Source organism: Lepisma saccharinum, chromosome 10, assembly GCF_977018435.1.
Source record: "Lepisma saccharinum chromosome 10, izLepSacc3.1, whole genome shotgun sequence".
Lineage (NCBI taxonomy): Eukaryota > Metazoa > Arthropoda > Insecta > Zygentoma > Lepismatidae > Lepisma > Lepisma saccharinum.
In genome coordinates this window covers 31,522,134-31,538,050 of record NC_139238.1, presented here as the reverse complement: position 1 = coordinate 31,538,050, position 15,917 = coordinate 31,522,134, and the positions used below count along the sequence as shown (strand labels likewise).

Sequence of the window (15,917 nt, the reverse complement as noted above, 5' to 3'; positions counted from 1 at the left end):
TATACGTGCAGACCAAGCGAGAAAAGTGTTGACCATTGTTTGAAGTTATTTTTAGAATGCATTGTTACTCCACAGACCGTTATTTATTCCGCAATCGTAGTTTGTTTATGCGGGCTGTCTCGCGTATCACATTCATTGCGCACTACTAAGGTTACAATTCAGTTGCAGGCATTTGCCCCTGTTCGCAGGAAGTGCAGTGTGCTTTATTTTCCGGAAAAAAATATATCTTAATGTTTGTTTTTGTATTTATTTAATTCTGTTCATGTAAAAGATACAACATTCAACGAAAGAAGTAACAATAGTTGCGTGTATTACACATATAATGCAAGTGTAAAATAATAAATAGTTACGTCGAAATATAAAGATTTACATGCAAATCTTGAGGTAACTATCGCTTTTTTTTCAAAATTTATCAAATACATAGATTTTGAAGATTTCCTATACGATATTAAGGAAGTAAAATTGTCACAATCATTAGCGATTAACAGCGACTCGATGCTCCTCCGTTTGTTGATCTGGCAACGCCGCGATCCATTCAACCCGTACAGACTTTTAAGGTTGAGACGCTCTATAGTGCATTTTTTTTTTTACAAGGATGGCCCATTGTTGACCAAGTAGAAATGTCAAACTACACTATTTGTCGTTTTGTCTCTAGGAATGAAGGAGTTTGGTATTCCAACGGTGGATCCTCTTCCAATTCCAAAGATGACCATCGACCAAGGACTAGGGGCGGTTGGGATAGTAATCCAATTCAATGACGCCAAACTCAATGGAATAAGCCGGGTCAAGGTTCACAGTGCTAGGTATGTGTGCCTTATCTCAGTTACTCTAGATCGATCTTTTCGCACCTTTAAGCAACAACTACTCAGTTAACAGCCATGGTGACGCCACAATATACAATTAAGTAGGTTTTCTCCACTCCACTTCTTTATCAGACTCTGCAGGTCTAAGTTCGTTCCCGACTAGAGAAGCAAAATTATTTTCTCCCTCTGAGAATATATGCTCTCATATTGTTATTATTGGTCAACAGTTGAAACGTTGTAACCAACAATTTTTGTCAATAGAAAATCGTTTTTCTCAGCTTCAAGAATATGATAGTGATGTTAGTTGTACATCTTACCGATAGATGGCAATATTTTCAGCATCGTTGTAGAGTCCCTGGATGTATATGACGCTTTGAAGATAAAGCAATATGGCTGATTCTTGTGCCGTTTCTGTGAATTATGATATGCGTTGAATACAGCGATGTTCGTAAGATTGCGTGTGAGTTGCCACGGTGCTTATTATCTTTCATTTTGCCACGGTGTTATTTATCGGATAAATCTCTCTGCAGGTGCGGAGCATGTTGCCAAGGTCGAGTGAGTGACGTCACTCGGCAGGGGGTGGGTTACTATGGTATAGAAGAATTTCGTCTGGTGCTTAATTATTATTCTTAATGTTTCCGTGGTTGTATAAGCATTGTTATGAAGTTCACAACAACTAGAAAAGGTACGAGGGGCGATCAGGTTGCTCCGACCCTAGCATAGAAGGAATGACGTTATGATTGATTTTATATTTTGTTATTGTTTAGTGATCCTTTATATGCTTTCATTCTGAATTGCAAGTCTGAGTAGCGTACAGTTTTCTTTTTACAGGGGTTTAACTGAGTGAAGTTGTGTCAATATGCCAGAATGGAGAAAACTGAGGTGAGAGCGGTGATCAAATATTTTGTGAAGAAGAAGTGGACGGTATCCAAAATTCATGAGGACTTGGTGGATACACTAGGGGACCCTGGTCCTTCATACAGTATGGTGAAGAGATGGTGTCGTGAGTTTAATTGTGGGAGAGAGTCCTGTGAGGATGAACATGCAGGTGGAGCACTAAAAACTGCCATGACGACCGAAAACATTATCAAAGTCCACGATGTCGTGCTGAAGGATCGTCGAGTCACTATCCGTCATGTTGCTGAAATGTGTGGCCTGTCATATGGCACTATGCAAAACATAATTACCCAGGAATTGCAAATGAAAAAAATTGCTGCAAGATGGGTCCCTCGAAACCTCACCCCAGATCAGAAGCGTACCCGAGTGCTCATCAGTCAAGAATTTCTTGACAACTTTCGTGCTGATATAGATGATTTCTTTGCCCGATTTGTAACTATGTATGAAACATGGGTCCATCACTTCGACCCAGAAACAAAATCACAAAGCATGGAGTGGAAACACCCACAATCTCCACCAACGAAGAAGTTCAAGGTGCAAACGTCAGCCAAGAAGGTGATGGCCTCAATTTTCTGGGACTGCAAGGGTGTCCTTCTTGTGGACTATCTACAAAGAGGCCAAACCATCACTGGCACATACTACAGTGCCCTAATCAAGAAATCACGTGATTCCATCAAGAAAAAGAGGCGTGGGATGTTGACTCGCGGTGTGCTCCTTCACCAGGACAATGCTCCTGTCCACACCTCACGCATTGCGAGAGCCGCTATCGCAGATGCATCGTTCGAATTGCTGCCCCACCCACCCTATTCCTCAGATTTGGCCCCCAGTAATTTCCATTTGTTCAAAAATTTGAAGAATGACATTCGTGGACAAAAATTTTCTGATGATTCTGAGGTGATAAGCGCTGTAGACTCATGGTTGGAGGACCAGTCGGAAAAAAAATTTTTGCAAGGTATCCAGGCGTTGGAGCACCGATGGGAAAAGTGCATTGGAGTTGCAGGGGAGTATGTTGAAAAATAATAAAAAAATTGATACCCTATTGCCGCTCTTTCTATGTTAGGGTCAGAGCAACCTGATCGCCCCTCGTAATTGTCTTCACCGAAGGTGAAATGGCACTTGTGGAAAGAGAACACCAGTGTGTACCTGGCGTGTCAGTTTGAGAGATAAGGAAGCGACTAGAAAACAAGAAGAAATCCTTACACCAGTGTCTGCTATCTTCAAAGAAGAAATGGTTGCTCCAATTAACCAAGGTCTGAACCTGGTAACCTCCATTCCATCATATTGTCACAAGAAAGGGTGTTTAAATGGTGCTAGAAGGAAAGCCCTCGGCATATATCTTGAAGTTGCAGCAATCAATGAATTACGTGCGACATTCCCCGATTCCCAGGTTCCTGGCTGTAATGACCATTTCAACCAGAGCATCGATATACGGACGTATGGAAATTCTACATGTACGTACGACGTGCTGTTTCCTCGGAAAACAAAACGACAAGGTTCTTTCCAGAACAGCCTTGGATTATGGAGCTAATGTTGCGTGTTTAAAAAAAATCACTACTTTTTCAATGCTCAGTCTGACAGGTGACGTCACTCACTCGACCGTGGCAACTTGCTTTGCACCTGCAGAGAGATTAATCCGATAGACAAGACCGTGGCAAAATGAACGATAATAAGAACCGTGGCAAGTTGCACCGTGACAACTTGCACACCATCGTTCGTAAGGGCGCTTCGATTTTGAGTGTAGAACTGAATTTTAATGTGGTTTACTTATAACTCTACTACTGTCGTATAAAAAAGGTTGCGAAGAGAATATAAATTCAGAAACTGTAAGTTATAGAAAATTTTACTTTAAAAAACTAAATATGGCCTGCTGGTTTAACTAAATATACACCGAAGTCCCTCATGCTCCCAACCATTTGTTCATTTCTAACACTGGCCTTGCCTGACTTACAGGGACGGCGCTACAGGGGGGCCAGGGGAGACTGAAGCCCCCCCCCCAAAGCAGGTCTCAGCACCCCCTGTAGCCCTCCCTAAATTTTTGTAGTACTGTAGATGCATTTCGACTGAAAACTTAAAAAGTAGAAGTTTACATTTTCCATTATAAAACTTCCATTGGGGCAAGTACAATGTTCAAATATATTTTCTAGTTCAGTTAGATCACAAGGTTACTTTATTACGATGTGTTCTAAAACCAGATATGCTTGGATAGCAGTAGCCACTGATCATTTGATACTAAGTAATTGGCCTATCATGAGTCCCCAAACTTTCTACGAAATCTGCTAAGAGGACGACATTCAAAACCTAAGGAACGCCATGTTCCTTTTCTGTTTATTAGTTGCTCATTCTAATACCGACAATTGCTTCAGTGTTAGCGATGAGAGACGTTGGTTTCCTTTCATCTATCCTTATCGCTGTAAATATTCGAAGGGGGGGGGGATGTGATGTTAAAGAATTAAGGAGTACACAAAGTACCTCATTCTTAAATGATGACAATTGGAAATATTAAAATTGGGCTCCCAGCCCCGATAAAACTGCTGTCTTGATATCAAGCGATCCCGGGTTCGATCTCCGGTGGAGGTAACATTTTTTTAAGTTGTTTGGATTCCACTAGAATCTGTAGCTCTCGTTCCGATTAACCTCTGCACATATTGTGGACCTTAATACGACCTCGTACAAATTCCAGTCAACTAATCATTGCAATACGATGCGAAAATCAACATGCTTGGTCAACGTTATTGCTCGTAGTCATAGTCCTACATGTTAATTAATTAATTATCATTTGTGAAGTCAGCTACCTTCATAGTGGCCACATTTGATATCTTGTAGGAGAATCAATCTTTGAAGCACATCTAAAACTTTTGATCCAATTCTGATCAATATTTATGCATAATGCATTCTGAAATAAAATTATAATCTTCAGCAGTTATTTTAACTAATCAAAATACCCAGTGCAAGAGTTGCAAATCTTATGTCAATGTATAAGTCTCCTAGTGGAGATGAATTTGTAGTGAAAATTTCAAAATATGTTAGTTCCTTGAGAGAGGCACCTCCTAAGTGCACGGTATTTCTCGCATCCTCTTGATTTTTAGCTCGAAATTCTGAATTTCAGTCATTGAACAAGAAATCATCGTGGCAGAGAAAATGGTATCATTAACACACTTTCCATTGAAGAGTGGCATTATTTATTTGATGCCTACTTTATTAAGTTAATGCAACTTTTCTGAAGCACGAAAAGCTACAATATTTCGCCGCTCCCCAATGTTGTGATTTGGACCGTTTAGAGTTATGGCACACTATGAGACAGAAAGGAATTCTAAATAAAGACCCTTCTTGCAATAGTTGAAAAATTCAAAATTGCGTTTTACGAACTTTATAAGCTTAATGTTATTGAAATGTGCATATCCCCTTTAACGGCTGGTTGCGTCAAATCAGAAGTTACCTTCGTAATTGAATTGGTAACGAGAAGCTCTTTCTATTCTGTCCTTTGAGAAAGCGCTTGCAATTTATTTGGATTTAAACAAGGTTGTAGCTGCTCGTAAAAACAGACATATACTGTCGTAGTTTCTTTCTGTGGTTCATTTTCTCATTTTAGCAAGAAATACCCAATCTTTTTACATAGAAATTACGCGTAGTATTTATTCGTATATCCAGCGAGTTAAAAATTGTAGTTTTTATGGCGTATTTTGTATTGTTCATATGAATTATAAGTCTGTGATGATATTCCACTCAATAATGTATCTTTGGATCTGATTGTAAAATATGTCACTGGTAAAATTATACCGTATTGAAATATTAAGTAAATACCTTTTAGCCCCCTGAGAATTTTACTCCAACATCTGTAGCCCCCCCCCCCCACTTATTCTAGGCTGGTTCCGTCACTGCTGACTTACCTAACTTACTCACGTATACACTTAGAAACAACATTTCCTAAAACGAAATGAAATGAAAGTAAAAAATGATGGTAGGTTAAGACTTTTATAATTTGCTTATCATAGGTTAAAAAAACCCGAAGTTACAGTTTCCGCTGTAACTTCTATCCGGAAATCGATTTTGATAAGAACGTGATAGGCTCGTGAAACGATATGTGGACACCATGTTTCCATTTACTCTGGATTGACTTTACAAAACATGTAAACAAAAAATGAGACGAGGATTTATTCATGCATTATGTTTATTTCATATTCTATTCTGCTATTCTTTCAGAGTTAGCCCAGACGAGTTCACTCTGGATGCCACAGGAACATGTGATTTCGTTAGTATAGTAGGAGAATATGACGTCAAGGGAAGGATCTTACTCCTCCCCATCTCGGGACATGGGCAGAGCAACATATCACTGGGTCAGTATTTTTCTTAGGCAATTAAGCCGACAAGTCCATACTTACGCAATAATTGAAGCATTCCACCGAATAACGCTGTATGGCACATTTCAGTGAATGCGAGAAAAACGGAAAAAAGCATGTACTATGTTACTGGACTACAAGGGAAAAGAATGAAACATTATGCAAGCACAGTATCAATGTTTGAGCAAAATCCGACCTTATGAGTGGCCAGTTTGTAGCCTGTAGCCGCATGGCAGGCCACTAAAAATATCTCCAGTGGAATAACGCTGTATGTGCAGAAGTACTATGGGGGAAATAAACACCAGCAGGTACGATAACAGTACCGAAATCTAATTGTATTGAAAAAAAAACTGGATGTGTTACACCAAAACATACACTTCACTCATCTGCACATGGAAGGTCGATGTAAAACTGTCTGTATTCCTCGTCCATGTACTGCAGCATATTCTAACCATCAGGCCTTCTTCTTCTTCTTAAGTGGCAGCGGTCCATGGTGCAAGACAGGTAGGTTCTCTGGAACAGTGTGTACATCTTCACGTACAAGGTATAATCTAGGATGGTGTATTTTGTCTGTAAAGAATGGCTACATGCTGATGTGACATAACATTAATTTTATTTTTGCATACTACAAACCGGTATCATACTGCATATACGACATTCATAATACCCAATATTGCATAATACATGACAACAATCCAAATACTGTATAAGCTGTGCTGCCAAAAGGCAAAGGTTTCATGTACTTTACCGTTTACTGCAACCATTTTATAGTTCCATTTGGCCATACAACGTTGTTCCACCTACCTTAGTTGGCTGCCTCTTTGCCATCACATCCTTGCCTTTCTACTTGTGTATGCTTCCTCTGCATCCACTTACTTCTTCCCTTTAACGTCCTTCCATTCAGAAATGTTTATTTTGCGTTTTCTGCTTCTATTGAGAAGTTACTTCTCTGCGGTCCGGCATCTTGCTTGCACATACAGCGTTGTTCCACTCAGAGACCAGTTTGCCAGCATACTCGTGCCAACTCTTGGGCAATAGAGAAACGAGTCTTTCAGTATATGTTCGGTACAGCATGATTCCACTGGTAACTTAGAATATTTTAAATGTGCCATACAGCGTTATTCGGTGGAATGCTTCAATTATAACTAATTTGCCAAATTAATATGGGACAGGAAGGTAACTGAGTTCAGTAGCTTAATGTGGTTTACATTTACTTACAAAATATGCTATTAGAAGGCAGCACAAGATAATATATAATCTAAAGCAATAGAAATTAGACTGATAAAACATATACTCTTATTCTTACCACAAACATTTTCGGAGAAGAAATTGTTGTACAAATGACTACACCAAAATAAGAGACTGTCGTTTGAATAATTGGAAAAGTAACTTATCCAGGAAATTCTCGCGGAAGTTGAAATTTTAATTATTTACTTTTACCATTCACAAGGATTATATTTTGTTTATTGCCAGACCCTGTGGCCGAGTGGTTATGGTCTGGATTAAAAAGAAACCAAGAAAAATCATCACTTTTGAATTTAAATTTGTTTCTTTCTAACTCCCAGCGATGTAATTTTAAGGTTATACAAACGATACGCATACTAGGTATAATATATACGCACTCTATTCAAAGTATGATCCAATTAAATTATGATAGAGTAATAACTGGGGTTAAAGCGATATTACAAACAAATAAATTTCGCAGCCTTAGTTTACAGTCAAGGGTGACCTTTGTACAGGTGTATGCACTCTCAAAGGTATGGTACATGGCAAAAATCCTCCCACTACGGAAGTTAGATATAAATAAACTTAAGAGTGCAGTAAATTGGTTTATTTGGAACGGTCAGATATTGAGGGTAAAGCATGTGTTACTTTGTTTGCCTTTTGCCGAGGGAGGAATGAATCTTGTGAATATAGAACTCAAATGCCATACTTTTCGTATTCAAGCTGACACGCAGACATTGATTCAGCATCCACTCAGCCTCACAAGTAAAGTTTCGAGAAGCGCTTTGGACTATATTTCACTAGAGGCTCCTATTGATATTACTAGACTGGTAGACACTTTATGGTATTTTAAGGCAACAATAGTGGATATTAGTTATGCCCTATTACAATCTCCGATATTAACAATACCAGTGGCATCGGAAATATATCGCAGACTATGTAAATTAGAGCAACCAAAGTGTAAAATTATTGAATCCGATCAGCATGGTATATAATTGTCCACCAAAAATTAATCACTGGAGAGAGACTCTATGATCTTAAATTAGTAAATACGCCAATGTGTGCTAGATGTAATGTATCTGATAGTTTAGTCGATAGGCTGAGTGAATGCCAAATAATACAAACATCATGTCTCTATATTAGGAAACTTATGAGTGCTATTTGTCGAACATCAGTGTATAACATCTCTGTAGATATTCTTTTATATCCAGCTTTTGCCTATTACCCAAAAGCAAAACGTAAAAGTGTACAATGGCTCTTAGGACACTATGACTATTTCCTATCGAAATATCGGCAACCAGATATACAATTTGTAAATTACCTCCATCAAGAATACCACACGATACCTCACTGTAAAAGAAATAGAGTGTATGCTAATTTTCTTACTGTAATGTTTACTGCCCAATGAGTTGTAATGTATAATTGGTAATATTATGTAATAAAAAAAAGTGGTTAGCACATCGCGCTGCGACGCCAAGGGTCCCGGGTTCGAATCCCGCTAGGGCTTGGTTGTTTGTGAATGTCCATTCATCAATTTCATCACTCATCCCCATCTTCGCAAATTAGCCAAGAGGCACAAAACGAAATCAATCAATCAACCAATATTTTGTTTATTCAGGTGTTTTTGGATTTTGTTACTGTCAACAAAGCTTCATCTATTAAGTTCTCGCATTAGGGTTATTTACTCGAGTATGCCACATTTTAATCCAAAGACTAAATCAATGCCCGTGCACCATTGAGCAAAAGAAACAAACTAGTGGAATACTGCCAAAAGAATATAGAAATTCCATGTTCGTAATTCAGTTTTACTACCATTACCGTTCTACCGTTAAAAAAAAAACACCGTTTATTTCATGCAAGGCTCCTTTTTCTTTTCCTTTCAGCCTGAACTAAATTGTTCATACTCGTTGATAGTACGGTGCATATTACGATAGTAAGCTTCTCCTCCCATTCGAGCCATATTGCCTGCCCATGTAAGTCTTCTTGCTTTAATTATTCTAATAATATCTGGACATGAGTACACATTATGCAGTACTACATTATGTAACCTTCTCCACTCACCTGTCTCCTCATCCCTTTTAGGTCTCAATTTTTTTCCCGTACTTTTCAAATACTCTTAATTTATGTTCCTCTTTTAATTAAGGGACCAAATTTCTCATCCATATAATACGACAAGCAAAATTAATGTTTTATATATTTTAACTTTTAGTTTCTTAGATATTATACGAGAAGACAAAAGTTTATGAAGAGAAAAAGTAACATGTATTTTCAGAATTAAGTCTGCTTTTTATTTCCTTTTTAATATTATTTTCATTTTTTAGTATTACTTCAAAGTACTTGAATTTGGAAACTGATTCAAACAAGGAATACGGAGTGATATATACATTACAAGAGATGCATGAGAAATGTAGCTATATCTACTGATAAATTCATATGGGTGGCTCAAAAGAACGGAATATTAATACCTTTCAAACATTTAGTGGAGCCAGTGAATAGTACAGAGCATGCCATTGTTGAATTTCATATCCTTAAGTTATTTCTTAAAGATAACATCCGACAGATGACCACCTTCTCTGCGGAGACATTCCTGCAGTCTGTGAGGGACAATGTGCATGACGCGACGTAACATTGCAACAGGAATCCTGGTAATGTTCTCTCTCATTCTTGCCTTAACTTCTGTCTTAGCAGGTCCAGCACGGACCCATGTGTTAATTGCACGTGATGTCGTCCAACATTAAACTGACGCCCAAATGCTGTACGCACGGCCTTCACGCTGTCATTCTTGTCATATGCTTTGACCTCAAAGGCACGCTGCACACCACCCCACTGCTCCATGATTACTAAATGGCAAGGTATTGGGAGCAGCGTTGTGCATACCATTCAGTGCTACCAACATCCCAGGGTTGCCAGGACGCAATTCAAAATACCCATTCCCTGTATAACGAAATCAAAATGTTCAGTAGCGTAGTAGAATTTCGCTGAATTTCTCCCAGACACAATCGAATGAGAAACCACTTCCATGATTGTGTTATCACTGCAGAAAAGATTATGGAACTAACTAGTAATTTATATGTGAATTACATGATCTAAATAATTTACTAATTATATTTGCAGTCAACAATGATTTAACACTTCATCTGAAGGGGGAACCTACAAGAAGAAAAGGAAAAACTCACATGAGGCTAACTCAATTTGAAATTGTTATCACACCAAAGGAAGGATCTATTCAATTAGAAAATTTGTTCAATGGCAACAAACAATTAGGTAAGTTTTAAAATATGCCACTCAATGTAAAGTTACACATATACGATATCGTAAGTATGGATTAAACGAAAATATTTATAACTTAACCTAATGGTATATCATAACATTATTACAGTATACATCCATAGCTGGTTGTAGTCATATTTGGAAGTATTGACAAAACTTATTAATTGTATGTATTTTTAATAACATTCTTAGTAATACAGTCACAGATCATTTTGAATTATTGTTTTAAGCCCACTTTATGCACTGATAGGCTAATCGAAACTGGACCTACAGTTTACAGTGGGATCCAAACCACTATTGTAAAATGTGCCTCCAGCGGGTATCGAACGCGGTTCATATTCTATAATTGGAGTATAGTTTTAAATGAGTATTGAATTCAGGAGAGAATATTCCAGGCTAGCTGGACTATCCGCGAAGACTGGAAACAATGTAGCCTAGAAGCTAAAATACAGAAGAAAAAATAGGAAACATAAATTGTTAATTTCAATGGAGTTGGCAACCTTTTAGGTAAGGTAAAGGCAACGTTGCCCGTGCATATAACAAACACCGTGCCATGAAAGCACATTTTAGTGGATGTTGGAGTAGGGTCCTACACATTCTCGATCTCGCCTATTTTTTTTTAGATGATTTGATCCGCAGCACGCTCCGGCCGCCTTTACCCCCCCCCCCTTACCCATTGATTTTATGCTGAAGCCGCTTTATGCAGGGGTAAGGCCAGAAAAATTCCGACCTTCGATCAGCCACCCCGGAACGAACCCGGGTCTTCCGCGTGGAAGTCAGACACCCTACCGAACAGACCACCGCTGGAAACCTTTTATTGTATTGGAGATTTTGAGAAGAAACGTCTTATTATATGCAAAACATGTGTTAGTACTTCCTTGAAAGGTGTCGTTCCCAACACAACAGTGTTCTTGAGCCAAAGCTCAACAGTGTATCCAACTACCATAGTTTCTGGCCAGATTGAAAAGAGAGAAAAGGGTCGCCATATTTAATTCAAAACAATGGGAATGGTATGATGTGATATACCGGGTGGTCCAAAAGTCCCGGAACGGTCACATATCGAGAGGAATACACATCGAATAGAAAAACGAGAAAATACGTCTTGAATAAGTGAAAGAAAGCTATTCAATGATATCACACTTGATTCCCCACCCCCGTCCCCTGGTAAAAGTAAATAAATAAATAAATTAATTAAAAAATAAAAAAATTTAAAAAAGGTGAAAATTTCATAAAACCCAAAACATTTTCAAACGAACGTATCTCTGCCCCTAATTGAGCTAGAGTGAAAGCAATTGCAGATTCGGAATCTGCACGTCAGGACCTTTTAATAGAGTATATGGAACGGAGAGTGTTTCTACGATCACATGCAGATTCCGAATCTGCAATCGCTTTCACTCTAGCTCAATTAGGGGCAGAGATACGTCCCTTTGAAAATGTTTTGGGTTTTATGAAATTTTCACCTTTTTTTTTTTTTTTGCGAGTGTGGGGAATCAAGTGTGATATCATTGAATAGCTTTCAGTCCACTTCAGTAGTGCATCACGATTTTTACAATGAACGAAATTATTGAACAAAGATTTTGCCTTAAAAACACGAGCTTACGAGTAGTACAAAGCGTTCAAGGAGGGCCGAGAGATCGTCGAAGACATGCCTCGTTCTGGACGACCTTCGACCTCTTCAACCGATGAAAACATCGAAAAAGTGAAAGAAATTGTCCTCGATAATCGCCATTCCAGCTTAAGAGAGATAGCCACTGACCTTAACATCTCTCACGAGTCTGTTCGTTCGATTTTGGTGGATATTTTGGGCATGAGACGCGTCGCCGAACGGCTTGTTCCAAAAGAGCTGAATTTTCTTCAAAAACAGTACCGTGAGCAGGTCTCTTTAGACATGCTGGATCGCGCCAATTCTGATCCTACATGGAACGCATCATAACTGGTGATGAGACATGGGTCTACGAGTTTGACATGCAAACAAGTCAACAGTCATCAGAATGGAGGACAAAAGACTAGCCGAAACTGAAAAAAACACGTCAAAGTCGCTCAAAAGTCAAGTTGATGATGCTCATTGTTTTCTTCGATATTCGTGGTTTGGTGCATCATGAATTCGTTCCAGAGGAACAGACGGTCAATAAAGAATACTATTTGGCCGTATTGAAGCGTTTGCGTGAGAATATCCGTCAGAAACGGCCAGATTTGTGTAAGATCAATTCGTGGATTTTACACGACGATAATGCACCATCGTATAGAGCGACAGTTGTGACCGAATTTAAGGCCAAAAACACAATAAATACCATCGAACAACCACCATATTCACCAGATCTGGCCCCGTGCGACTTCTTTATGTTCCAAAAACTAAAATTGCCGCTCCGGGGTACCCGTTTTGACTCGATTGAAGCCATAAAGCAAAATTCGTGGAAGGATCTGAAGACCATACCGGAAAGCGCCTATAAAAAGTGTTCCCAAGACTGGAAAAAATGCTGGCATATGTGTGTTGCATCAAGTGGGGCCTACTTTGAAGGCGACAAAATAAATAGTGATGAATAAATGCAAATTGTGCGTTTTATTTAACAATTTCAGGTACTGTTTTGACAGAATATATATACACAAACATTACTTCCCTCCAGACTATTAGAAAGTTGTTCTGGAACATTCTAGCAAGTGGCTTTCCCTTGTCAACTGTACTTTCACCTAAAAGGCTAAACATATTTTCTTCCATCTAGAATGTGGATTGGACTCTTTATCTCACGCTCTTTTTCTTTCATTCTTCTTCCTTCTTCTCTCCTCCTTCTCTCCTCCTTCTCTCTTGTCCTTTCCACTCTTTCTAACACCTTCTTCCATTCTTTGTTTATCTTCAGTCCCCCATTCCAGTTCATTGTGTCTTCTTCACCTTTCTTCCCTATTTCCTTGGCCTCCTCCAATTTTCTCACTAGTAGTCTCTTCGCCCTTCCTATCTGCTTAGCCTCATCCCACTCTATGTCATGTCCTGTTTCTCTCGTGTGTTTAAATATCGCATTTCTCTCTCTCTTAAGTCGTACATCATCCCTATGTTGTTTAAACCTGTCTTTCAGCCTCTTTTTCGTTTCTCCTATGTACACACTCTGACATTCGTAGATTATTTACGAAGTGAAATGTATATTGAGTTTTTCATAGAATGCACTGTAGACTATGTGTTTTAGTTACACGTGGATTTTTAATTTCCTGGTGTATCTTTTTCTTTGCACTAATCATGCACATTTTGTTTTATTCGAAGTTCTAATATTCATCTTGAAATTGTTTACGTACGGTAGGGGGTATGTGCGATGTTACGGGTAACTCTCTTTCTACTTAAGAATTAATTTAATTATAATATAGATTGAATAGAATTCTTGTTCTATAATTATATTCCAAAATGAAAATATCACCTCCATGACAGGTTATATCACAGGCATCTAGTAATAAGACCGCAAAAAAGAGAGCAATGGTGCAATCAGGTCTTCTGCTCGCGAGTGGTGAATCAAAGATGTCGGTCATGTACATTATGATTTAAGAGTGGACTTGAGCAAGTCACGTGTACTTGTGAAGACCAGCTGAGCAGTCCGTGTGGTGCGAGCTTCACGCTACAACTCAAGGCCAGTAAGCAGCAAAACCACTTTTTGTTTACTCTGGCATGATTGCAATGCAACATTGTACTGTTACTCGCGAATCAGATGACGAGAAGTTTCCCTCTGCACGAACGCGACCGACCAAGCCTCCTGCCTAGCTCAAGTCTTCCTTTCCGCTCCTCTTACAACGCTACAGTACCGCTGCTCCCTCTGCAGTCCACACGTGCATACGAGAGCGCTCTTACACAACACATAGCGAGTTGACCAGGCCTGTTATTACTAAAATAAAACATAACAGAATATTGCCCTTGGTGGCTTTTGGTAGATTCACATTAACCATTATCATATGCATAGCATTTTCCGATCTGTTACTAAGTGCCTGTGACTGTCAAATTTGGATTTCGTTCAACTGTGTTGCGTTTATACTATTTTCAAGGATTTGACGCCCTTTTTTTAATATTGATTTTCTCTTCCTTTGCAGGTGATACGATGAATAAATTCTTAAACGAAAATTACCTGGAAGTTATGAAAGAGTTGGGACCATCAATCAATGAGGCAATAAGCGTTCTTATAGGTGGACTCGGCCAGAGGATATACGACAAGATTCCTTACGCCGAACTTTTTCCAAAATCGTAACATTTTCTTCACTGGACGCGTCCATATTGGAAAACAGAATTTGGGAGCAGTGCTGACCTCTTGTGTTCATTCCTCTAGTTGGCATTATGCCAAGAACATTTGGATCCAGAGAGTAAGAAATATGCTCACATATGACACAAATGGAAACTGTGATTTTATTACAGAGATGTGTTGATGTACAATGGCGTATTTAGGGGTATTGTCGGGCTTGAGTCCACATCTCAAAATGTACTAAATTCATGAATATATTACGGTTATCATTATGACACGCATACAAACTTGGAAGCCTCCATGATGGTATAATGAAAACACTGTCTCCTTATAATCAAGGTGTTCCGGGTTCGATTCCCGGTGAAGGAACATTACACAGTGGTTCGGATCCAAGATTAAACTGTTGGTAAAGTCCCGATTAACCTATCATAGGGCTTAAAAAACACTCTGAATAAAAACTTGAGCCTAAATAAACCTAACCACTAGAAATGAAATAATAAATATATCATTGTATGTGTCAGAAATTGGTTAAGGGTTAGTAGGGGAAAATGGGCTAATTGAGGAAATTAGATTAACATTTACACATACTATTAGAAATCCCATTTTCTAATAAGTACTAATAAAAATTTACCTAATTTTCTCTATTACGCCAATATTTCCCTAGTAGCCCTTCACCTAATTCGGGCCCACCAGCCGTATGTGTGTGTGTGTGTGTGTGAGTGTGACTGAGAGAGAGAGAGAGAGAGAGAGAGAGAACATATTCCTGAATAACTTGAAGTTATGCAAGAACTGACATATAGACAAAACTACATATCACATATAACAATTGCTTCTAAGTTTATTTCTATCGTCATGACAAGGCAAATTGTAATGAATTGTTGTAAAACATTTGAAAGACATGTACTTTTTCGAAAAATGTTCAATCTATAATTGTATATTTTCAATGTGTGTATATAATGATTATGTTACAACTAATTATACCTGAAATTTAATAAAATATTTTTTTTTAAATATTGATTGTATATACATTTCTAATCAGAAAGTTTGTTAATAAAAATCGTTGAAACATTTAAACACTTAATATGTACTCTTCATGTCCTTAGATCGAAAATCACGACCATAACAATGGAAAATGAACTATTGGAACAAATAAAGGAGTTCAAAATGTAATAATAATA

General features: G+C 38.4%; 1 protein-coding gene across 1 annotated transcript in view; it reads left to right on the top strand.

Annotated features, from left to right (window-relative positions):
• Positions 1 to 15,374, top strand: part of LOC145994306 (protein takeout-like) — a 77,375-nt gene extending 62,001 nt beyond the window's left edge. The window contains exons 3-6 of the mRNA XM_083130410.1: positions 656 to 803; positions 5,901 to 6,034; positions 10,376 to 10,525; positions 14,594 to 15,374. Coding sequence (XP_082986536.1) covers positions 656 to 803; positions 5,901 to 6,034; positions 10,376 to 10,525; positions 14,594 to 14,748 — 587 coding nt within the window. The 3' untranslated portion in view covers positions 14,749 to 15,374. The remainder of the gene's footprint in view (positions 1 to 655; positions 804 to 5,900; positions 6,035 to 10,375; positions 10,526 to 14,593) is intronic.
• Positions 15,375 to 15,917: the final 543 nt, after the last annotated feature.